Genomic DNA, 26,028 nt, shown 5'->3' with positions numbered 1-26,028 from the left:
TGTGAGCCTGAAAGGAGTGGCTATGAAGTTCATCATCTTTGTGAAGACCTTGGGAGCCGCATTGAGCCCGAAGGAGAGGACTTTGAACCGGAAATGTCTTCCCATAAGGGAGAACCTCAGGTATTGGTGATGGGAGTTCCATATTCGTATATGCAGATAAGTGTCCTTCAGGTCCAGGGGGGCAGACAGCTAATCTCCCTGGCAAAGTCTCCACGATGTGCGCTGGAGTCACCATCTTAAATTCTTCTAGGGGCAAATAGAGGTTGAGGTATGATAAGCCAAACACAACTCGGAGGCCGGCCTGGTTCTTTTTGACTAGTGAGAATATCCTGGAGTAAAATCCCTTGCCTCTGTCCTCCACAGGGATTTGCACATGACTCCATCAAGGATTCCACTTCTTTGAGGGGTACTGGGGGCCTCATCTGTATAAGGAGAGCAGAGGAAGGGTAAAGTTGAGTCACAGGGAGCCAAATCCCCTCTGAAACCACAGAAATAAGTCAGCGGTCTATGAAATAGTGACACCAGTAGATCTTGTGTAGGGAGACTCTGCGTCCAACGGGAGACTTGTGGACCGGACTGGTGATTTCATGTTTTTTGGGTGTTTGAAGCAGCTGAGGAGGAGTGTGGCAATTAGAACCCTTTAGGTGTGCCTTGCTGCTGTTTACGCCTATGCGTACTAGTCTGGCTGCCTAGTTCTTTGCTCCTGGAACCCTCTAAAACCTCCAAACGTTCTGGACCTGCCTTCAAACCGTGGTTGTGCTTGAGAAAACTCCAGGTTTGCAAACTTAGTCAGGAAGGCCAACGACTTAGCAGTTTGGGTGCCAGACTTTCTCTTGGTCAGTTCTTCGTCTGTAGATTAATGAAAAAGTGGGTTCCCCTCGAAATGGAGGTTCAGAATTCTATCTTGAATTTCGTTGGTGAATTTTGTGGCGTCCATCCAAGCAGACCTGCGCAGATCCACTTTCACACAAATTCCTCTACTGGCAGTGTCTATGCGTGCTAATGGGGACTATAAAAAGTCCTTTGCCACCAATTTGGCCTGCATCAGACCTGATTTTAAGGCTGTTTCTGAACACAATCAGCGATCTCCCTCCAAAGTTTCTGATTTGTTGAAACCAATAAGGCATCTCCATTGGACTGCCGCAGGGGCATGGCTGAGTTAGTGTTAGGAAAGATTCCCATGTATGTGTAATTTTCCCTCCAGTTGTGTACCTCCCACCTTTTTGCTGATGTTAAACACCATAGTCTGACTTTACCAGAGGAGTCCAGCCTTCTGCTGCAATCCTCTGGGCTTTTTTCGCACACTTTTTATGGTGAAACTGACGTGCCCTTAAGACAGTCAGTACTGGGAGACTTTGTTTCCCTAAATCCTTTCCAATGCTACAACGTAACATGTAACAAGTGTACAATGTACCTTCCAGTACAGTGTACTTGGGTCTATTAGTCATTTCCAAAGGCCCTAGATACTCTCAAAGGATTCTTTTTTAGGAGAAGTGCAGATGTGCCTTGGACAGGGCTGGTGGCCCTTTCCTGCCAGGTAAAACCTTGATTACAGCATTTGGCACGAACAGGTGGCCTGGCTCCAAAACGGCCATGACACGAGGTTCTTTGTCCTGTCCTTTGGCCATCTTACCCCTTCACCTTCCCCAGGCCGAGCCAACCAGGGTCAGTCCTTATTTGGCATGGATTTTCCCGCAAAGCGCCAAGCTTTTGCAGGTTTCTGCATGCCTTATGTGTGCCCTCCAGGATGTAGGCTGGCACGTCTGGTTCCAATACACATCCTGGGTGCCAGAGAGTCTGGAGTGCTGTGAATGCCTGGGACCACTGTGGTCCATGATTGGTCCATGTATGGTATGCCTGTATGTGAGCAGATCTGCCATTGGGTCCTCTTTGTTTTGGCGCGAAGGAGATTCTGGATAAGAGGAGGCCCCAAACATCCATACCATGTCGATCTCTGGAGTTCTAACTGAACGAAGGATAGGACCCAAGTATCCTGAAACTAAGAAGCCGAGTCGAGGAACCGCTGGTGACCCGCTAGAAAGTTTGGCACCCTGAGCCCACTGTCGTCCCGTGGGACCCCTCTGCATCTGGTCATCCTAGAAGGTCTGCGAAGACGCTTCGACCCATTAGAATAGTGGGACCAACTATTCACTGCACCTTCATCAAACCCTGCAAGTAAGCTCTCTCGTAAGTGTCCATGGGCCAACCAGTGGGCTGACCAGCTTACACAGACTCTTTTCCCTGATACCGCCGTCGTTTCGAGGATGCCCTCAAAACTTGGTTCATCGCTAGCTCTGTGTTCATGGCACTGTCACACCGAATTTCGTACACTTGCGGTTCCCAGGTCTGAAGTGAAGTGAGTGAGCCCGAACCGGAGTATACGCGGTTACCGTGTCACCCAGTCGTGGTGACAAACTTTGCAGGTGCGCTGCATGTGTCCCCTCTTGCCCCTGAAGCCTGCTGCAGTGAAACTGGTCTGATCCATCCACTAGGAGTTGAGAAATCGCCACTGTCCCGTTTGGGAATTATCGCTGTATCTTCGTCGCTGAAAGCCGCAGATCCGCCAAATTACTGCACTTGAACATGCAACTGAAGTGGACTCGACTGCCGAAGTTGGTCCGGAGTGTGCCGGGGGTCGATGAGTAATTGCAACCCTAACCGGTGGCCGCTAGTGCCTCCAACCATTTTTACGCATGAGTGGCCCCTGAGGGCCCCCTCTTCTTTCCACTGCTAGTGCAAACTAGCAAACTATTCCCAACTCTTGTAATCGACTCTGCCCTCAAGTGGAGGCCCTCCTCAAATAGTGGGAACCTATTCTTCCTCACCTCACCCACCTTCCTAAAGCTGCTACAGACCCCTGAAGAGACCCTGTTTTGCCCATTTGAACTACCGTGTGCGCCAGCAGTGCAAGTACATTTGAGCAATAGGCTCCACTCTTCTTAGGGATTGGCCTGCCTCTTAGTTAGGAGTGTGTTGGATGCAGAAGGGACTAAAGACTATTTGCACTGCCTTTTTCCTCCCCCTTTTAGGTTGTGGAATCATTTTGTGCATTAACCCTTTAGATCCCTTTGTCTTGTATATATGTATTTAGATAGGATTGTGTTGGCTTACTAGTATTACTGTAATTTGATTTGTGTGTTGAAACTCAAAGGCCTTGAAATAAATGTATTTGTATTTTTATATATATCTATATATATATCTCAGTAAAAAAACTTTGTTAAAGGGACGTTATGGTTAAGTTGCGCTACTAAAACCCTATGAAATTCAGTGAAAAAACTTTGTTAAAGGGACGTTATGGTTCAAAGTAAAACCAAAAAACCCCTTAAATTCGGCAGTTATGGTAAGATAAGCAACCATAACTCGCGCCACCATGCACTGCTAACACTAACACCCAGGACATCAAAGATGACATAACAAATGTGGTGGTGCGAGTTATGGTTGCTTAGCTTACCATAACTGGCAAATTTCAGGAGTTTTTCGGTTTTACTTGGAACCATAACGTCCCTTTAACAAAGTTTTTTTTATTCGCACGCAAACAATATACAAAGATGGAGTGTAAAAAGCAATTTCTCACAGATGGCTGTACACAGAATGTTGCAAACTAAGATTTTATGGTCGTTTATAGTGAAGGTCAGCTGCTTCCATTTTTTGCTCGCGTGCCGGAGAGGCCCACGACTCGCACTATAAGGTTCTATTGTTTTTTTACCTTGACAGACAGGGATGGTGCTAAAAGACTTCTTTTGAAGGAGTGTTGCAAAAACGTAAGACACGATAAGGATGAAATTTCTGAAACGAAACCACATTTATATATTATATCACTATGAGAAAGATCGTTGGCACAGACAGAGTCGTATTTTGGGCCTGCACTACGCTTAGACAATGGAAAATGCCAATATAATGTAAGTAACCCTTTAGATTATTTTATACCGGAATATAATAACAATAGCGTGGCGTTAAAGCTTGGTTAAGTTGTACTTGTTCGTTCAATGTGGCATAGTGTTTTCTACCGCGCATTATCACCACCGAATTGGTACCCTGTCGCTTAGAGGGCTCTGAAAAAGGCAGAGGACAGAGGGTGGGTTAATGGGAATAAGTTCTGTTGCACTATCCTCGCTAGCAAATAGTTTCACGCCCTAATAAATAAAATGAATATTTTTAATGAAGATCGGCTGGTGAGACTAATTTATGTTTTTTAAAACAGGTATTTCCTTCCGATTTTCAGACCCCGGCCGACGGATTTTTTAACTGCCAGGTGCAGCTACTTCTAAACAACTTCATGACCCTCACCATTTTATGGGACAATCGCCAAGGACCAATATGCCCTTACGCGGTACTAGCGGCTAGAAGCAACATACCAACCATTATGGTGGTCTAATGCCTCGTTGTTGGAACAGCCTTCCGATTATCAGTGCGACCATAGTGCTTCTTTTATCATAAACCAACACCCTGTGTACCGCAAAGGAACTGCGCGTGACTCAAGATGAACTTTTCCGGATCGACAGCAAAGACAAATGCAAATCGCTGAATATTCTCTAAACATTTGATGTCAAATAAAAGTACTTTACGAAATGTACAATCTTGCTGTTCGCTTTTAAATCACAGTTTCATATTCCGAATTGTGACGCGCTGTGTTGTGAGATGATCTGTGTTGTTTTCCGGGTTCTGTGTAAAGTCGCGTAGGACTGGAGACGACTGGGCCTTACGCGGTACTAGCGGCTAGAAGCAACATACCAACCATTATGGTGGTCTAATTCCTCGTTGTTGGAACAGCCTTCCGATTATTAGTGCGACCATAGTGCTTCTTTTATCATAAACCAACACCCTGTGTACCGCAAAGGAACTGCGCATGACTCAAGATGAACTTTTGCGGATCGACAGCAAAGACAAATGCAAATCGCTGAATATTCTCTAAACATTTGATGTCAAATAAAAGTACTTTACGAAATGTACAATCTTGCTGTTTGCTTTTAAATCACAGTTTCATATTCCGAATTGTTGCGCGCTGTGTTGTGAGATGATCTGGTTGTTTTCCGGGTTCTGTGTAAAGTCGCGTAGGACTTGAGACGACTGGGCGCGTTTGGCTACGCACCCTGTACCGTCACGGAGAGAGACGGGGAATATGAATGCTTTGATAATGTCAGGCTTAGGGGCGGGAGATATGATTTAGTGTCGCAAAAGCAGGTCAGCCAGGTAAATGGGGCAAGTGATAGGATTATCACATAATGTCGACGCACAGCAGCCTGATTTATCGTTTGTTTAGTGGACAAAAAGTCGGGTAAGGGCCATAGGAAATTGTAATGTCAATGGACATAAGGAGGGTTCTTAGAACACTTTCAACCTGACAACGAACAGCGTTCTCAGAACACCCCCATTTTGTTTAATTGCAAACATTACCTCCACGTCCACTCTTCCTCGTCCCAGTACTTACTTCATGAGGCCCCTGCCTCCGACACAGGACCTTCTTCTATTTCTTTAAATTCCTATAACTCCTCCCCCACATCCACATCACTCAGTTTCATATTACCAAGCCGGAGCATGGGACCTTCCCCGCAGGGAGGGTGAGGAGGGTCGTCAGTACTGTGACGAGGAAGAGTAGGACTAGGAGTAATGAAGACTACGGTAAGTAATCAGAGCATTTCAAGACACCGCAAGTGTTCTTAGAACACATTCAACTTGCCAGAGTACAATACGGACAGCGTCCTCAGGACACCCCCATTTTGTTTATGTACGAACATTTAAGGACACCGCGAGTGTTCTTAAGTCAATTTTAGCTTGCTTGCGAACAAAACGGACACATACTCCGTCCTCAGAACACCCCACCATTTAGTTTATATAGAGCATTTCAGAACAGCCGTGTTGTCCGCAGACAAATCGAACACAACAAAAGTGTCTAGCATATAAAAAAAACAGAACATTGAACCTATCTCATACTCCACCACCCTCCCCAAACACTCTTACACACCAACACACTCCACTAAATACAATTTTTAATCCAAGTTTCACCGCGATGTCAGCGGGCGTCCGCGAATGCAAGATGGCGGGCGCCACAGAAAATCTGACGCGCTTCTCGCACCACGCCGTCCAATCAGCGAACACGTCGCATGTCCGCGGACATCACGCAAGCCGCTCGGCCAATCACGGCACTGTCTGCGGAGCGAACCGGGAAGTCCGTTCACTAATTTTTTTGCCTTACATTTTGGTCAGTTAAAAAAAAACTACTGGACGGATTTACACCAAATTTGCAAAAGTACGCTTTCGGGACCAAGCCCCCGTTCCTGCCGCAAATTTGGTGCAAATCCGTCCAGCGGTTTGGGCTGTAGGTGTGCGCAAAGTTTTTCCCATTATGTCTATGGGAAAAAACAAAAGTTTTGGGACCCCCCCTATAACTTTGCCCCCCCTGGACAAAACCTCTCCAAACTTTGCAAGTGGGCCATATACTTTTTTTGCAAAGTTTGGTGAGGATTCGTCCAGGGGGAGCAAAGTTATAAGCCACCCAAAAAATGCTCTTCCTATGGAAACACCAACTTAACCATAACTACATGGACGCTACCGCGTCCATGTAAAATATATATATATATATATACACACCTGACTGGGGGTGATTTGTAAGTGTCCTTTACTTTGTGTGCTCATTGAGGTCTTTCAGTCACCCTCACCCCTCCTGAGACCTAGTCTTGACCGCCGTCAAGCTACCTTGATTGGTCTGGCTTGTCCAGAAGGTTACCCTGTTCCAAGAAACTAGACTGGCCTTCTGAAACTCTGCCCACCAGGTCAGAGTTCAGAAATCCATCTTAACAGTTAGCAGAAACATTTCTGCCAAAAGCTTTAAGCAGTTTGTCCTCCTTGTTTAACACAATGGAGGAGGCCTGAGAAGCGGAGCACAACCCTGCTGGCTTAGAATTAAGGGGTGTGGCTGCCACCACAGAAGAATGGGGCTGTAGGTGAGACGTTAACAAAGGCCCCTCTGCCTCCAACTGCCTGTAGCAAGCATCCAATCTTTTGCTTACAGCTTCACAAGAGTGAGGTTTAGCCCACAACCTCTTGGCTACCTCCAAACGTCCTTCTGGATGGGGATACCGGACCTAGAGGATGTTTGAAGAATTAAAACCTCTGCTAAAAACCTGCTTCTAGTTGTTCTTGCGGAGGCGCTGACACCCCTATAAACTATGCCAGCCCCTCGTAACCTTTCATGAAACGCTTTGGCAAAGGACACGAAGGCCCCCTCGTCATCATCGCTATCTGTATCTTGGTCCTTACTCGCAGATCCAAATTCTGGCTGTCCGTGCTGTTGCCAGTTTTGTCCGAACCCCCACCCCACTGAGCCTCGAGGGGCTGCGGCAGGGGAAGTGGCAGAAGAGGGGGCAAAGGAGGTGGTGATAGAAGTGGAATGGGTTACTGAGGCACTGTAGGCTTGGGCACAGGCGTTGCGAGAGGCACCGGAAGTTGTTCCAACTCTTGCGGTATGGCCTCCTTTATGAGCCCTTGTAATATGCCAGACATTTGAGGTGACTTCATTAGAAGGAGAAATCGCTCAATGAATCTGTCCTCAGAGGCTGGTGAGGCATGAGCTGTCGGGTGCAGAGCCGGTCCTACTGGAGTGGCTGCCACTGACAGTGTCCATGTTTGTGTGGTCGTTGCTTGGGACACCTGCCTGGGAGGTGCATAGGGCTCAAAGTACTGAAATACATTGTGAGGTAGAGGATATGAGGTGAGCCAAGAACCTTGCCACTGGTTAGTTCATTCCTTGCTACCGGCCCACTAGTGGAGACCAAGAGCGATCCGCAGAGTTGTCCACTGACCCAGGCTTTCGAGGCCCCTCGGTTGCCTTTTCTGCAGATGATGTGTCCACTGAAGACAGGACTTCAACTCCTAGGCTGGTGGTATTTCCCCACCTTGCCGCCATTTTGTCTGCAGTGTACGCTTTCATATGGGAACGCAGGGTGGCTGGACCCAGCATGACACCCTTCAGAGTAGGCCCTCCTGGACCCTCGGTAAATGTATTGGTTCTCTGCTGGACCTCAGGATGAATCCTGTGAAGCAATGTGCCCTCTGCTAATGAACCGGTAGTCCTGCTCACAGGAGCTCAGTCAGGCCAAGGCCCTGAGCTAGAGCCCATCGGCCCCTCGGACGAGCGTCCGGTAGTAGAGCTTTGATGCCCCTCAGTACCAGGCCTGGGAGGGTCTGAAGACCCTTCGGTGCATGCACCAATAGCTGCCCGAGCCCCAGGCCTCGTACCGGTACTAGAGTCATTCCGACCCCTCCCAGTCAGAGAACTCCCCGGAAAGGAGGCCCCTTTCTCAGGTACTTTAGAAAGAAGAGGTTCACTTAGCTTTTCTTTTGATTTCCTGCATGCAAATTCTTCAAATTTTCTGGATGAGACCTCGAAAAGATCTCTCTCCAACCTGCTAGCCTGTTCTTCAATGAACGTGGTGTAAGCGTGTTGCTCGCTGCACACAAATCCCAACTATGATCCGGACCCAAACACTCTAAGCAGAGTGAATGGGCATCTGACGCGGGAAATGGTGTGTTGCACAACGCACATCTACCGAACTGGATGAACCTGACATGCGCCAAAGGATCCGGGGCGCTGACGGCAGCGGTAGGAAACTTAGAATTAGAAAAAACAAACATATGCAGAGCTGCATGGTCGGGGAGTGCACAGCGAAAAATATTGCCGCTGCAGAGCAGAGGTCCATTCCCATTGAGTAGAAAAAGGGACAGAGGTGACACTTTGGAGGTGGGTCAGCATGCGGGGTCAGCATGCGGAGTCACGCCTGCACGCGCTTAATTTAATACCTTTAAATGGGAAGTGCTATTTATTTTGTTTGGCAAAAGACTCCGGTCCCGTCCTTGTACGGGTAAGCTCATACAGTATAGAGAAAATGGGACTGTATGTAGGAGAATTATGTCAATGCAGCAGCAGAAACCCTTGGATGCCTCAGATGAGTTTATAAAGTTGTGGATCCATAGCAAGTGGGAGAAACGAGATGGATAGAAGTCCTGGCCAATGTTAAAGCGCCTGACGTACCGCCATTACAATAGATCAACCAGAAGGTGGAATAAAACAAGTTCTCTAGAAAGAGGTCTATGTAGGTAGGAACAAGTCCAAAGGGGCGGGAGCTGCAGGAGTTGTGAGAGCACAACTTTGGAGAACAAACCAAGTTTGAAGAAAGTCAGGGAGGAGAAGTTGTCAGGAGAAGCCAAAAAAGCACCAAGCAGAAGTAACCTTGAACCTGGCACTGGATAGGAAAGCCTGGTGGGAGATCTGGGAAGAGTCTCAAAGTGTATGGGTTCAAGGGGCTAATTTCTGTGGAAATAGATCAGGGAAGGGCCAGGTGCTGGGCATCCTGGCATGGGCTATAGTGCTGGATAGAGGGAAGAGGTTTTGAGAGGGGGAATTGCCTGACCATCCTCCCCAGCACCGACCAGCAGGCAGCCCAGAGACCCCCCTTCAGCAAAAGCCTTCAAATATGGACAGCTTGTATTGGCTTTAACTTTGCAGTTTGTGACTTGTAGTTCTGGATTACCCCATCATCATTCCAGGACTACAAGCACCAGAATGCAAAGTTAAAACCAAAACTAGACTACAGTCTCCTGAATGGAATGGATAATGTTGGCATGTATGCAAAGGTCACTTCTTACGATATGTTGGGATCTCCAAGGAGTGTTTGTGGTTCTTCCCTGTAAACCAGTAGAATCTAACTTATTTTCATCAATAACTGCATTGGGAGGGGATGTCGAGTGATCGTATTAATTTTCAGAGTCCTGAACCTAGATTCAAGGCTCCCAAGTGGAGCATTAGGGAAGAACGGGAGGCAAGTTGACAATGTACATTCTCAGGCTCCTAGTATAGGGAATACATATGTTTACATTTGAAACTAATTTCCAGAAACTCTGATCTAAAACAGCTATGATTTCATATGCTACTCCTGCTAAGTAGCATTGAATTGCTTGAGTGATATCCTGTGACTGCAATAGGTGCAAGGACCAATCAGGCTGGGCTGATGTGACAAATACTCTATACAACACATTCATTTGTTGTTACTTGTCAAACTCAGACTGGTTAGCTGAGTGAATATAGCCGTTTAAATCAACTGTAAATTCTGAAATTCCTAGAGTGGTGATGGTGATGTGAATTATGGCCACTTTGGGTGATGTAACATTTTAAATACCAAACATTTTTGATTTTTGTGATTTAAATAAAGATTCATATTTGCTTAAGAAAGGACGTGTGTTGGAGTGAAGAGTTTGTGAAGTTACTCCTACAGGATTACATGAAAAGGTATTTTTGTGTTATATATTGAATATACTAGGGGTGACCTTTTCTGCAATGTCCCTACTGTCTCGCTATGTATGTTCGAGGACCAATCAGGCTCCTTTTTCATTAATATGGCCTGCCCTGAGGTTGACTGCAAAAGTTGGTCTTAAAACCTGAGAAACTTGCTTATTATGTCAGATACACATGAAGTCAATAGAGAAACAAACCTATACATGTTTTCATTTAGGCTGAAATATAGCCAAGCATTTCCATGCCATGAATTGGATAGCAGTGGCAGTTCCATCCATTGTTACTTGGGCATCCAATTTCAAGGAATGGAAAACTACTGAGTGGAAGCATTAGAGGAATAGGACAATGATGAAGGAGGGGAAGAAGATGCTGCTATGCAGTGGAAAGTACTCTTGCATGGTATACTTTTACCCCTCCCCCAAACAATTATTCACTTTGATCTTATCCAGATATTAATATTTACAAATTGATTGACAGAAGAGATTATGGTTGTTTTTCACCCTCGGGTGGTGATAGATGAAGTCTCTAACACTTGTAGAAAAGTTGAGAATATGTACCGGTTCTGGTAGAATTCCCTCTGGATCTTAATGTTTAGGCTATAGTTCATGTGTTTAATTTAATTTGAATGCTATATGGGCTATACTCTTCTCAAATGTGCAATGATATTCATTTATATAGTTAGGTTTATGAATTATTGTACAGGGTCAGATTTCATTTGGTCAGCCTTCTGCTTTATGCAAAGATTTGTTGACTGGAATGGCAAAGATAATTGTTCAGCATTCAGATACACATAGTCACAGCATATACTAATAAGAAATTGCTTGAAGAACATAGAAACCCGCTATCCTATGGGGTCAGCATGAGATTGGAATGCATTTGCCACACCTAAGAGCCTAGGTATCACCAGTGATGTGTATTGTGCATGAACCAGGAGCCTCAGACCCCTGCACCATCAAGTGACCCACTTGTCTTCTAGCAGAGAAGCACGGGAGATTTGGTCACAAATTCCCTGGTCAATTCAAAAGAACCTCCCAGCATCTTTGACAAAAACCTGACCAATCCAGAGAGCCTGGCAGACCTGCCCTACTGGACAAAGCGCAACCAGTCCACAGGAGTTCCAGGGCCTGTGGCAGTACACAGATGCAATGGAATGGCTGCAGCAATAACAGCCGAAAGAAAGACAACTTTGGATTCCCATAGAAACCTGGAGTCACCGTGCAAGTACCGGGAAATGGTTCACTACAGTTACAGAGAAACTGTGTACTTCAAATAGAAACTATTTTACTTTTGGTCTACGGCTGTGTCTTAAGACTAAGCAAACACCTTTAATGAATATTAATCAAGTATATCTATGAACAACAGACTGTGGGAACAGAGGTTTTAGTGCACAATGCTCACATAGACCTTGGACTACTGTCATACCAAAAAACTCAGAATTAAATTAAATTACATAGTTCACCAATTTATTAAGAAAACCTACAAATGTTATGGCTTCCTTACCTCGCCATGATAAATCAGAATCTGAAAGAATGTGTCCATTAAAAGTATTCGATCTGGAAGAATACTGCTACTATCAAGCAAAACAGGCTGAAAAAAAGAAGTTGAAAATTACAACATATTCAGAAAACAACAGAAATCAACTTTTCTTTTTAACAAGTTCTCAAATTGACAAGAATGAATACGAAAAAACCATTGCATCTATTTTGGCATTAAAAAAGTGTATACATTCCAGTACAAAGGGGAAACGGGAGATGACAACAAATACTGCCTCATTGTATGATGGCAGGGGGGGCCGATTCTTAAAAGGTGTTTTAGTGCAAGTCATGGAATGCGCTAGTGCGCCCCCTTCATTTGCCACAGAGTATGTTGCCCAAAATTCACAAAGACCATCTGGTACACATTCTGATGTCCTGTTTCCCCCCTTTAAGCAACTGCACTAATCAGGGGCATTTTTATGAATTTTAAAGCAAATACCAAATTCACATACATGATGCCATTTAAAATGCACAAACACAGAGACATTCCCCTCCGCCTGATGGGAACATGTGCAGAGGAAAGCAGAATAAATAAAAGACTAATTTCTGACCCTTTCATGCATATTTTAAGTGGGGAAGCAGCAGTATAACCCTCCTGCCGTCCCACTTGAATTTTTGCCCACCATACAGCAATATAAAAGCTTTTTGAAACATTTCACGGGCTGAAATGAGGAGACAGATGAAATCGAAGAGGGGCAGCGTCTTCATCACCCCTGGGCCTGACAAACCAACCATCCATAAAGGAATCCGTCTGCTGTTAGTCCTCTGCATTCTAAAACACAAAGCCAACAGCATCATAGGAATGATATCACAACCCCCCTTGCCCGTTCAAATTCTTAACAAAAGGAAGACTTTGCAAACATTACCAAGAATAGAGGAGGGAACAAACAAACTGATCATAACCACTCACCCATGGGAGTAGAAGGGGGTGCTGAAAATAGCGATGTTGGGAGGACACAAAGGAACGAGTAAAGCAGGCTCTTAGGGGGCATACAATAAGGGGCGGAGAGGTGCCTGAGGGGTTACTGCATGAATCAAGCAGGAATCCTGAAAATACGGAATCTGGACTTCACATGGAGGGCAACAGAGGGAACGAAGATTCTGATGATGCTCCAAATTACATGGGGCCTCATTCCCAGTTTGGTGATAAATCCGCTGAATTACTTCAAAAATCTTTACAGGGACCGCCACTGGGACCCGCAGATTTACCGCAGGATTCCGAGTGGTGGTCATTCCCCATTGTAAATTTACCATGGGTATTTAAGGCAGATTTACCGGTGAAGGAATTACTGCCTGGAAAATCTGCAGATTTTTGGCTGTAAGGAGAAGATTTACCCCCAGATTTTTGTTGGAGGTAAACCTTTCTTCTTACCAACAAACTAGTAGTATGACGGTGTAGTAATGCAACGGTAGTGGAGTTGCCAGTTTTATCCCACACTGCCATAACTTGTAATGAGGCCCAAAGTCTTTAAATGGTACAAGCCCCACCTCGTTTTCCTCTACGCGACCACAGTGTAAATTTGGCAGCCTGGGTTTTGCATGGTCCCAGTTCATTTTAGGAGGCCCCTTCCGGGCTTCCCCTAAGATAAGTGAAGTTTCATTTGGGGTTTCCACCACACCTTTCAAGTCTCTGGTGGTCTATGGCCCCCATGAGGGACTCCCCTTTGGGTTTCTCAGGACTGCCGTGTGCTGTGCATTTGTATAGGCTCCACATTCCATCTTGGCTCTTCCAGCACCACAGACGGCCAGAGTTGTGCGTATGCCATTGTTCACAGGGATCTTTCGGTTCTGCTGCTCTTTTTTGCCGGGACATTTCCCGGTCTGTGTGTGGGGCACTGAAGCGTCTCTTCTCCATTGCAATTAAATGTTCTCAGTATTCTTGACACTAAAAGAGAACATTCTGCCAGCATATTGGTTCACAAGTATTGGGTGAAGCAATTCAGCACTGCATAGAAACATACTGGCCCTTGTGGTAGGAGAGGCAGGAATTTGGGCCCTTGCAGCTGCCACCATTTACAACAAGGGGTAGGACAGGTCCTGTGTTTCTCCCTGGTAGGTCTCCTACCCTGACTGATGGATTTTCATCCCCTATTGACAAGGCCAGCTGCCACCATTTACAACAAGGGGTAGGACAGGTCCTGTGTTTCTCCCTGGTAGGTCTCCTACCCTGACTGATGGATTTTCATCCCCTATTGACAAGGCCAGCGTACTGGCATTGTCACACTCTGTTGGCATGGGCCTAGTGACTATCACAACAGGTATACCAGTATCCTCAAAGACTGACCAACACGATTTCATTCCTAACAGACACCTCGCTAACCCAACACATACACTAGTAACTAAAGAAAGAAGACCTCTAACAATTATGACCTATAACACAGATGAACAAGTTACTTACCCCCTGGTAACGTTCTTTCGACTGGATGTTCATCCCACGTATTCATCATCTTTGATGTTCGATATCCAGCTTCAGCAGAAATGTATTTTCTGGCAGAGGTTGCTGTGCGTCGATGGTGTTGACTCGATGTGCCACGAGGGCCTCCATCCCGAGGATGTCATCATCAAAGGCATATAGTTTTTAAAAATGTATTTTTATTGTAACATTAGTTTATTACAAACTTTTTATTACATTTCCATTTGTCAACAAGAAATCATCTGGCCTTCACTCTAACAAAATGATCTCTCCCTTCCCACCTTCCAAAGTTCATTTGTCAGTTAGTGTGTCCTACCAGTCAAGTCAGTCTTCCACTTCATGACTTCCAGTTACTCAGCTAGGCCCATCTTTTAATGGCCCTTGCGTCCATACACCATACACCCGCCCCTTCTCTCGTTTTCTGCTTTTGTAATCTCTCCAACTTTTTCAGTGTTGCGATTCCTCATCGAGATGCTCTTTCTGTTTTAACACTGCATCGATGAAATCAACTATCGCACACGTGCACAGGTTATTTTCCCCCTGCAGGATTAGCTGCCACCATTCGTCCATCTCAAGACTCATTACTGCATATTTCCCCAAGTGGTGGCTTCCTATTTTATTTAGCTTCAGACACCCTGTTGTCAAATGTCGTAGTGATTCCACTTCATCTTTGCAGAATCGACAGCAGTTATATCTGACTTTCCTTGAGTGTCTCATGTGCTGAATTTCTTTTGTTGGATATAAATTCAATCTGAGACGTAAGAATTGGTCTTGCTGATATCTACTTGGGAATCTCACCAAATATTTCATAGTGCTTTTTACTGCACGAGCTTCACCTATTAGGTTCAATGAGGAGCTAAATTCCGCTCTTCTGTTGATGGTCTCTATCCAGGCTCTGTGGATTAGCTTCCGTTTGGCAGCACAGGGGTTCTCTCTTAATGTTTCTATTGGGACGCCCAAATGGTCAAGTTGTTCTAAACATCTCTTGTACCAAATGTTTCGAAGTCCAGTGTAATCTCTAGTTGGTGATTGACCCAGTATGTGATAAGGTTTTGCAGAGGATGACAGTCACTTTCCGCAGCAATGACAGTGATTCCCATAATACTATTGATCCCAATTCGTACCGAATTGCGACAATGGGCACACATGTAGGGAGGCGCAACACACTCCTCCAAAAGTAACCCTCTAGGATATTCCATATGGTCCAACTTAAATTCAATCCTGATTCGCTGCCAAAGGTTATTGTTGCTGTTACCTTCTGTGTATAAAACATAAATAGGGGTTTCATGGTAAATTTGCCATATTTGGCATGTAAAATCATTCCCTGAGAAGCCAACATTTTGATTTTGTATATCAGGCCCTGTAACCATTGCCATTCTCTTATCGATTTGATAAATAGAATTCCCAAGTATCGCATGGACTCTATTGTTTTGATCGGCTCAGTGCCTGCTCTCCATTGACACTTCTGTCTCGATCTTCCTGACTGTTACAGAATTACATGATTTTTGATTTACTAGCATTTATTTCCACGTCGTTTTGCTTGAAATAAACTTTAACTTGATTTATCTGTCGCTGTAAGCCTACTTGGGTCATATCTAGTAGCACCAGATCGTCTGCGTATATGATCCATGAAAGTGCAGATCCATTTACTTTTGGCGGAAATATATTCATGTTTTTTGAATACGTCAGGTAGATCAGCTAAGCTTAAAAAGTAGCTAAGCTAGAGGACAACCTTTCTTCATTCCTTTCTCGGTTATCATCTCATCCGTTAAGTCACCTTCAGCATTTAGTCGAATGCGTATTGTTGTGTCGGAATGAAGCGCCACGATTGCTCGCAGCACATCTTCCGGACACCGCCATGACTTAAGTTTCTTCCACAGTAGTGATCTGTCAACGCTGTCAAAAGCTTGATGAAGAACGATAAATGCTAGGAACAGGGTCTGCTTTGCTTTCAATGTTTCCAGCTTTATGACGTTCAATAGCACGGGATTTAAGTCTGCTCCTACATCCTTGGTGAATCCGGTCTGTCTTGCGTCTGTGATCTGATTTTCTCAGTCCATTTGGAGAGTTTTTTTGTAGAAATGATACAGAAATAGCTTTCCAATGACATCTAATAAGGCGATAGACTGATAGTTGTTTGAATTTGATCTATCTCCTTTTTTGAAGATGGGAACAACTATCGCCGATTTCCATGAGACCGGGATTTCCCTTGCCTTTGAGATTTAATGAAACACTACTTCAATGAAGTGTGCCCAGGTTTACTTATTTTGCTTTAACATGATGTAAGTCACTCCATTGGGCCCTGCTGCTCCTGAATTCTTTAGTTTTGATATTGCTTCCTCAATTACATTCCTCTTGAAGTTGAAGTCCCATGTTACTTCAGACTCTTCCCATATTTCATTCTGAGATAGGATTGACCTTGAGAAAACATATGTTCGACCCATCTTTTCGCATTTACACTATTACTTAGTGAAGGATTTTGGTTCAGAGTACTTTTGTTTATTATTGCCCATGTTTCTCCTGAGTTGTGTTGATAAATGGACTTTTAGCATTTATTCAGCTTGCTCTTGGTCCCGTAAGGTCTTAAAGGAAATGTGGCAACTGCGGTATCTTTGCTTTCTTTTTTGATCTCTTGGGTCTGATTTGAAATCTCGGCCTTCTTCAACTTCCTAATATCCTTTTGCATTTTCTTTTTTTGTTCCACTACTTCCTGACTGTACACGTGTTTAGGTTTTTGATGACTCTGCCCCGTCTTCATTTTTGTATACATTGCCAGGTGCGACAGGTAGTTTGGTTCCTGGGTACTTTGTTCATTTTGGGAATTGAGGTTCTTAGTAAAATTTTCTATCCCTTTCTGATTCAACCGTAGGCGATTTTGTCCTGGGTTTATTTTGAGGTCACCACAATATCTCTCAGATGTTTCAGGCCCCTTCACTCCCAAAAAAGGTAGTAGGCGCTCCTCTCCGGAAAGAGCATGGCATGATAACCTGTTCTGAGATGAGAGTTTGCAGCACACACTTTTTGCTCACTGTACCTTTCATAGATGAGAAATAACCATTTGCATATCAGTCTTTGTCCCACCCACATGGGCAGTCCAGCACCGAAATGCTATGGCAATTCCTCTCTGAACAAGAGTACCATCAGCAACCCCATACACGTGTTTCAGCCTTGTTGGGCCTCATCTCCCACCTCATGTTTATCGCATCATGGTCACTGCTGTTCATCGCAATGACTCGAACATGTCTTATCTTATGTTGGAGGTTATTCGAGGCCCAGATGTAGTCTAATGTGGCTTGGCACTTGTTTCGGTGCCATGTTGGTTTTCGTGGAATGTCTCCGCTACTTTGTCCATTTAACATGACATAATTCCTTGCTTTCCTTTCTTGGGCCCATCGCTCACCTCTATCTCCACTTGGAGCGATTGCATTTATCGTCTGCTTTGTTGGATTCCCTTTTGCGTCCATGCGTTTTATGTTTAGATCTCCACACAATTTAATGTGCAGATTGTGGAACTCCCTGACACAATCATCAATCATCTTGGTCACTGATTCAATCAATCTTCCTGTTGTCATTTTTACTGGATTCCAGTATATGTTGATAATCAGTATACATCCTGAGTGTTTATTCTATTAGTTTGCATTTTTCAGGACGGTTCCCTGCACAAATAGATTTGGATTTGTGCACGTAATCACTGATACTTCAGTATTGCTTCTTATCATTGTTATGAGGCCTGAGTACGGTCTACCATTTTGATATTTTCCTGCCATGTTGAGTAGGATTATAAATCCATCACTCACCTGAGGCTCACACAGCCAGGTTTCTTGTAGACAAATGATGTTACATGCCTCTTTGTTTAAACCCATCTCATTGAACAAGTGCACAAATCCTTGTATAGTCCAAGAAATAAGTGAACCTTCACATGGTCTCCTAGATACATTTAGCTAGTAATGGTGGGAGAATTACTCATCTCTGTTGAGTTTTTGTTGGTCTAACTCTTTCGATTGGTGTCTTCGTCAAATCTTTGTTTGAGAAACTCTCTCCTCTGGTCATTTAGAGATCTCCTATGTTTCTCATTTTGCTTGGGAACTTCACCCATTCTTCCTTTCTCATCTGCGTTTTGTCTAAGCCTTGATAAATCATAACCAAGGCAAAGCAGAGCTGCTCTTGGAACTAATAGCGTACTTCGGACGACAGGGGAATTCACGTGTAAGATTACACAGTCTGAACAAGCTTCTGTGATGTATTCTACTATGCCAATGTCGTCTGAAGATAATGTTCTCAATGAGGGGATGCAATGAATTAGTTTCATCATGTTCCATCTGTTTAAATTAACTTCATTTTTCAGGGATAGCACTTTTCCAGTTGTAATTGTCGATTGTCTTCTCTTGAGGTGTCCCTGGAGGAGTTCTTACCTCTACACAAATCTCCTCTCCTTCGTTCTTGTGACTTTGTAAACTTTGGATTTAGACTTGATATGAATCTCGCTTTACAGCTCTCTCTTTCTCGTGTGGCATCGTGTTTCATTTGCCCCTTTCTGCTATTTGGAGACGAGAACTGCAGAGAGCTGTACCTGACCTCTTTCGCTGGGCCATGCTCCTGATCTTTTTCTTGGGCCAGTTTTATATTTCCCAAATGTCCTTTTAGCTTGTTTTTTTCACCTGCTGTTATGTCCATGGACGTCCCACCCTCCACAGAATCTTGCAAGGAGATCATCTACCCTTCTTTCTCATCCAGGTACATAGACAAGTTTTCAAGTAACTTGTTTTTGTCCATTTGACTTTTTTCAAAGTCCTCCTCTTCCACCCTTGTTCTTTTCCTTACATTGGCCGTCAGGTCACTTGTAAGCTGCTCCAAGACGACTGGCTTCTGAGAGGAGTTACTGTTATCTGGCCTCCTTTTGGCATTCACACGTTGGAATAAAGTTGTTTTAGGTGGAGTAGTCAGGTTTCTGATGAATACTCTAGATCCATTTGATTTCCCTTTATTTTGAAGGTTTACTTTCACCGGCTTTTCTTTGTTTGCATCTCTCTTTTGATTTTTATTTCCCCCAGACTTTCCTTCTATGGAACTAATGCCATTATTTTTTTAGAAGATCCTGAAGCTTTGTAGGACTTTTATCTTTGGAATTGAAAATAGATTTTTAATATCATTATCACTGGGGTTGGGGATGAGGCTTTTGGCTATCGTATTTTGTGTCTCCGCCACAGTTTTAGAATGTCCATCAATTGCCGCTCTTCTGGCTGTTTGTTCTGTAGCCACTTCACCCACTATTTCCTTTTCAAACTACCTTCTATCTATCAGTCTCACAATTATTTCACCTGTTATTCCTTCCTTTTGGAAGTCTGTCTTTCCATTGAGAGTTAGACACGTTGTGTACTTGAGTGTCCGTAGGTGCTTTTTCACCATTTCTCTGGGGTATGGGACTCCTTTTACACAATCCATTAGTATTATTGACCTTTCCAAATTGCTCGAGCTTGTCCCCGTTTCCGTTAAGCGAGAGACACTCGCATTCACACTCTAGTTCCACTTTTTTTGGTACCATTTTTTCAAATTTGTGTCTCATCCATTTTGTGAGTCTATCACTGCCTTCATTAGGTCCGTTTTTTTCTGCCAACTCGTTTCTAACCAAGTCACTTAGTCTGTTATGCCATTTTGCAGAAGTTTCCGCTTCAATATCCAGTCTTTTTTGTTTGTTTTCAGTGAAAGCTTCCAAGTATAAGAGTTTGGAGTGCACCATCGCAAGTAGAGTCTCATGATCTTTTAGGCTGTCATTTAGTGATTCGTATAATTTTATGAAAGGAGACATTGAAATTGTCAGTGCTGCCATCACATTGTTATGGATCTGTATACCAGCAGCTACTGATAGATGTCCTTTTGTCCTCTCTTCTTTACATGCCTGTTGATTGCCACTTGGTTGGCATGATGAGTGTATGCAAGATGAATCGGGCGTACAAGGCTGTGCTCCACTAGTAGTTCTTACTCTCTCTTGATCTTAAGCTGATTCGCAGTTTGATATTTCCCCTGTCGTTTTCGGGAGTCATCCTGGTGTACTTGTTAGGTCATTTGTTGACATCTTCCTTCCCTCTCCAGAAGGCATGTTCATTGGTCTGTTTAAGTAGTTTATTGGTGATTGACAGAGATCCTTCAGCCTGGTCATCTCTAACGCTGATGGGCGCCTGCCATTGTTGCTTAATTGATCTCTCAACATTACAAAGTCAGAGTGCAATCGCACAGTTAAGCGTACCTCTCTCCGCACATCCTCATTATAATTAACTGTGCATGACTGCTCTGCTACGACTCTTTCTGGCTCCTTGGATCTCCTGTTGAACAATACTTGTGAAGAGTATCTCTTTTCACTTTGTGCTACTTTGTGGATTAAAGGTCCGTCTTGGATTTTTAATTTTTTAATTGCCTCACGCCCCCCTCTCTCATTTTTGAATCGTCCAATACTCTGTTTAAGTTCTCAGGCAACACTTGATTGTGTGACTCACTTGCCGGACTCAAAGATTTTGCATCTCTCCACTCAAACACTTTTCCATTTGCAGCTTCCTTTTGACCAGAGGGAGGGGTTATTCTTCGCATTTGAATATTCAACTCCATCTCCGCTGATTTAAACCTTGCGCTGCAGCTTTGTAAACTGGACTATGCTGAAATATTGTCAATCCTAGCAACCTATTACTTTCAGCTGGATTAGGTTGAATCACGCATTCAAGTTTTTGCAGTGTTGCGTTATCCACATTGTCCATTAGGCAGACCCCCCCGCCTTCAACGTTACGCCACTTTGCGCTTGAAAATTCTCTGCCTCGAGCAACTCTGCGACTGTAATGTCTACGGTAATGTCTGCCCTGGAGTTGTTTATGCAATCCCTCATTCGCAGTTTCAGACATGGTAATGCTTTCCTGATACTACCACGCTTGTATTTGCTTTATTGCGAGGATGGGGAGAAATGGTCTTTTGACATTTGCCTTTTAAGATTGCAAGCGCTTCAGGATGCACGCTGCCACTCACCTCATTTTTGTTTTGAGTTGTTGTCAATTGTCGTAGTATCTGCTTGGTTAGCTTTGTCCACTCTCGTCCGTGACGCTTGCTGCTGCGTGCGCCTACCTCCCCCCCCCATTTCAGATCTGACTGGAGGCACCAGCTGCTTCCTTCACTCAGATCTGGTAAGAAATTATGAAGCTAGGAGGCCACGGCACAAACTTCCAGGCTCTGGGGCGGGAGGGGGGGTGTGTCAGGGCTTGTCGGGAGGAGCAACCGCAGAGGGACTCAAACAGCTTTCTCCACTAAAGTTAACAAACCCCCCGCAAACCTGCTCAAACACTTATCTCCACTTCACTGCGCTTCGTTTGGGTGGAGAGTTTTTGTAGGTGGTACTGCATTCTGGGTAATCCTGGAGCAGTAACTCTGGTGTGAAAAAAGTATTTTGGGACAGAAGACAAAATCTCATTTCCAAACATGCCAAACACTTATCTCCACTTCGCATATCTAGCACGCGCAGTGCCCGTTGGCTTCAGTTCTGTTTTTTCTTACAGTAGAAATACCTGCATAACCACAGGTTTGACCGTACTCAGCCTTGAAAGATCGAAAGCTCCAATAACATTGGAAATTCTACTGTGGGGTAGGTTGGGAGGGCAATGAGGAATACATGGGGGGAACATCCAGTTGAAAGAATGTTATCAGGGGTAAGTAACTTGTTCTTCAAACGTATTGTGTCCTCTCACGTATTCCTCATTTTTGATAAGACTCTCAAAGAAGTGTTTCATTTGGTGGAGGGAGTAGAATTTAGATTTTAATTGTTTTCATGAAACGAGTGCAGGACAGCTTTTCCAAAACTCCCATCCTGACCGAGGGAAGATTCCAGCCAATAATGCTTTGTAAAAGTGTCAATAGTAGACCACATTGCTGCTTCATGCTTTTTATCGGTACACCCCTTTACAGGGCTGTAGATGTAGCCCTGCCCCAGGTGGAACGGGCCCTTAAACCTTCAGGAGGATCCTTCCCTGCCACCCTGTAACATTCTGAGATAGCCAAAATGATCCATCTGGATAAGGTCTGTTTAGTAAAAGCCTGACCCAGTTTGTGGCCTGTATTGACAATGAAAAGCTGATCATCAATGCAATGTTGTGACAGCCTAGATATGTAAAAGCTTAAAGCTCTGCGAGGGTCCAAAATATGTAAACTCTCCTCCTTCTTGCTAGGATCAGGTGGGGGATAGAAAGAAGGTACAACAATGTTCTGCCCTATGTGAAAATCAGAAATCTTTTTGGGTAAAAACAAAGGTTTAACCCTTAGAACAACCCTATCCTTAAGAAAGATAATAAAGGGTGGCTTGGACGAAAGTGCCTGCAACTCGCTCACTCTACAGGCTAATGTTAGAGCTACCAATAGAATGGTTTAAAAGGTTAACACCCTCAAAGGACATGAGTGTAAAGGTTCAAAAGGTGCAAAAAGTAGGAATTTTAGAACCAGATTAAGGCCCCAAACCAGAACCTGGAAAGGGGGTGGGGGAACACATTGGTAAGCCTCTTTAGAAATTGTGTCACCAGTGGAATTTTGAAGTATGAACATTCCTCTGACGGGCGCTTAAAGATGGACAGCGCCGCCAAATAGCCTTTAATTGTACCAATCCGGAGCCCCAGATAGAGTATAAAGGATAAGACAACTGGTGTTTTACACAGAAAAGAATCTACATTATTTTCTCTGCACCAGTCGCAGAATGTATTCCAACGCTAACGGTACAAAGACTTTGTGTCATCCGCCGCTTCTATTTGAGGGTATGGGACCGATGGCGACGCAGCCGCCATAGAATTGCTCCACCACGTTCTGCCGCAGTGTGTTCAGCGGTCTAGTCTTTCCTTCTGTCATGGCCGCCGCCGCCGGCTTTTCACCAGTTCCCTCCCGGCGGCGGTCGCGTTGCAACTGTTGCTTTTCTCCTTCGTTGCCAGCGCTCCCGTGAGTTTTCCTCTTGGCCTATTTAGCCCCCATTCTGGCATTCTCGCCTTTTCCCCTTTTCTTGCCTTCCCTTCTCTACCCCCGTGTTACGGGGGCTTTTTGTTATCCCTTGGCTTCTCTCTGCCGTGCTCGCGCTCTCTGGCTCCTTGGTCTGGCTCTTCCCCGGCCTTTACTTACTTACCTGGATTTCCGCTCTTTCCTCCTCTCTCACGTTCCATTTCACATTGACGGAGTGGAGCAGTTTGGTTTGTGAATTTATTGCTTACCTGTGTGTCCGGAAGAACTTCATCAAAATACCAGAGCTCTTCAGGGTTTTTTGCCTTCACGGCTTTTCCCCCTTCTGGCGGCTGCGGATCCGGGGCCTCTGGTTTCCGGATATTCTTCCGGTAACCATTCTGGTGTCGTTCCACGGTCGGTCATATCTGCATAAAAAGAAATCAACAGTGAGAGAAAAGTAGAAGAAGGAAGCTTCCCCCACACCCTCTTCAGGTGAGGAAGAGAGTGAGACAAATTATTCAGAGATCGAAGTCGATTTACCTTTCACTTTGTTGCTGGCCTTCTGGCCGAAAGCAAAATCTCCATTACGTCATCCGGGGAAGTCCCAATCATATCTCAGCCTTTCAGAAACCAAGCGTGAAGGTTGAGTGTTTTGACCTCTGGATGGAGAACCTGGCTGTAACGCTCACCTGATTCCCACGGAGGCGCCGGTCTTGGCAGGATGGTGTCTGTGACTCGAAAAGTGAAGTGCAGGACTCGATTGGCTTCCGGGGCTGAGCCTCTTCGCACTGTGTGTCTAACTCGAAGAGTGAGATATCTGCAGGTGAAAGAATATGGGGTTAATGATCTGGGGTTGTCGGGTATCTCTCTCCCTTTCCCTTCCTCGCTTTTCCGTGGAGCCCCAAGGTCAACGTGCTCACCTTAGATAGGTGAATGCTGGACTCTTCATCTGCGTCTGGTGCAGGGTGCCGTTGCCAGTTCCTTCACTGGGTGAAACGTAGGTCTCTTGACCTCAGAGGATTGCTACCGTCGTTAACTGCACGAACGGTGAGTTTCCGGACACCTTTTAAGTCCTTACAGTCTTTAGGTGCGTGGGCACGTTAATGTGGAACAGGGCTCTGTATAATGCTTTTTCTATTTGTCTTGCAGGGCTCTTGAGGTAGAAGATGGTGTGAAGAAAGCCGAAGTTCGAGCCAGAGTCTTGGAATGACGCGCTTGGAAATGCGTAAGTAAATGCCGGTTGCCTGCTTTTCAAAAGCTCTCTAACTGTCTCTTTTCCCTTGCAGTTGTGAGTTCGGGTGTTGAAGAGACGCTGGAAACGCCGGAGTATTTGCAGGCGCCCTATTGTGGCGGGCGCGATGGCGCGTAAGTAAAATACCTGTCTAATGTCTCTTCTTTTGTCTTTCAGGTGCAGGATTGCAGCGTTGAAGAAAACCGGAATTGGCGGAGTGCCGGTAAGTAATTCCACACAGGAATAACTATGCTTTTGTCTTCACAGGCGGAGGAGCAGCGTGAAGAGATAGTAGCTGCCGATGGATCAGGTGAGGAAAGCGCTGCGCGTGAAGGTTGCCGTGCTAACCTGTTGTTTCTTGTCTTTGCAGGTGCTACTGAAGGCTGGATACAGGAATGGTAAGCGTTTGTTCTTGCAGGTTCAGGATCGGAAAGAAGAAAACTGGAACAGACACGGTGAGCGTTCTGCTGCGGATGCAGAATAACGCGAAGCACGTTTCATCAATCGGGTGTGGTTTAAATAGCCTTGGAGTGATGAGGCGTCTTCCTCCACGGCCTCGCCTAGGTAAGAAAAGAGTTCCTGTTCCAGAAGAGTTCCAGTGTTGTATCCATGGAGTGGAGCTTGCCCCACCCAGGTAAGAAAGTAGTCCCGGCTCACAGAGGATTCCTATGTGGCTGGTAAGTAAGCAGCATGGTCTGCTGCAGGTAAGTCTACCCAAGCATCTTCATACAAATTATGAGCCCGGCGCTTCCAGTGCCGGGACCAGTGACTTTGATGAGCCTGGTGCCACCGGCGCCAGGACAAGGTCCAAAAGGTCCCAGTGGGGACCGGCTGGTGCCTAGGATGAAGGTTAGGGGCCTGCTTACAAGGACGTTGGGCTGGTCCTAGCTCCTTGGAAGCAGTGATCATGACACTGGCCCACCTCTCGCGAGAGAAGGTCCTCTCTTTGTGGAAGACGTATTGGAGGACAGATGGACATGTTCAGAAGGTCCGGGTACCACGATCTCCTGGCCCAATTCGGGGCAATCAGGATCATGTGTTTCCCGAACTTTCTCAACCTCCTGATCATGTGAGGAATGACGGGGACTGGAGGAAACGCGTACAGTAGTAGAAATTCCCTGTCAACCACAAACATGTCTCCTAGAGCTCCTCTTGGGGGAAATTCCCTGGCGCAGTACAGTTCGCACTTCTGGTTGACACCGGTTGGGAACAGATCCACTTGAGGGGTGCCCCAAAGGGTGAAGATCTCTTGAAGGACTTCCTGGGTATTTCCCACTCGTGGGAGACTGTGCTCTGCTTTCTCAGAGTGTCTGCCGCTGTGTTCTCCTCTCCAGCTAGGTGAACTGCTGATAGGGAGATTCCTTCTTGAATTGCCCAGTACCAGAGCTGCATTGCCTCTCTGCACATTAGTAGTGACCCTTCACCTCCACGTTTGTTGAGGTATTATATGGCCACTGTGTTGTCTGTCATTATCAGGATATTATTTCCCCATACAGCGGGCAGAAAGGCCTTCAGCGCTAGTCTGATTGCCCTCAGCTCAAATGATTGATATGCAGTTTGGAGTCTGATGAACACCAATAACTGCTGACTGTCAAGATCGTTGGTGTGGGCT

The 26,028-nt window shown here is 45.1% G+C and overlaps 1 protein-coding gene across 1 annotated transcript in view; it reads right to left on the bottom strand.

Moving 5' to 3' along the window:
- Window positions 1-26,028, bottom strand: part of SEC23A (SEC23 homolog A, COPII coat complex component) — a 1,668,754-nt gene that overhangs the window by 154,079 nt on the left and 1,488,647 nt on the right. The window contains exon 17 of the mRNA XM_069637506.1: window positions 11,789-11,875. Coding sequence (XP_069493607.1) covers window positions 11,789-11,875 — 87 coding nt within the window. The remainder of the gene's footprint in view (window positions 1-11,788; window positions 11,876-26,028) is intronic.

The sequence above is a fragment of the Ambystoma mexicanum genome, chromosome 14 (genome assembly GCF_040938575.1).
Source record: "Ambystoma mexicanum isolate Mex_15411 chromosome 14, UKY_AmexF1_1, whole genome shotgun sequence".
Lineage (NCBI taxonomy): Eukaryota > Metazoa > Chordata > Amphibia > Caudata > Ambystomatidae > Ambystoma > Ambystoma mexicanum.
The sequence above is the reverse complement of the archived record's forward strand: the minus strand, read 5'-3'. Positions and strand labels throughout refer to the sequence as shown.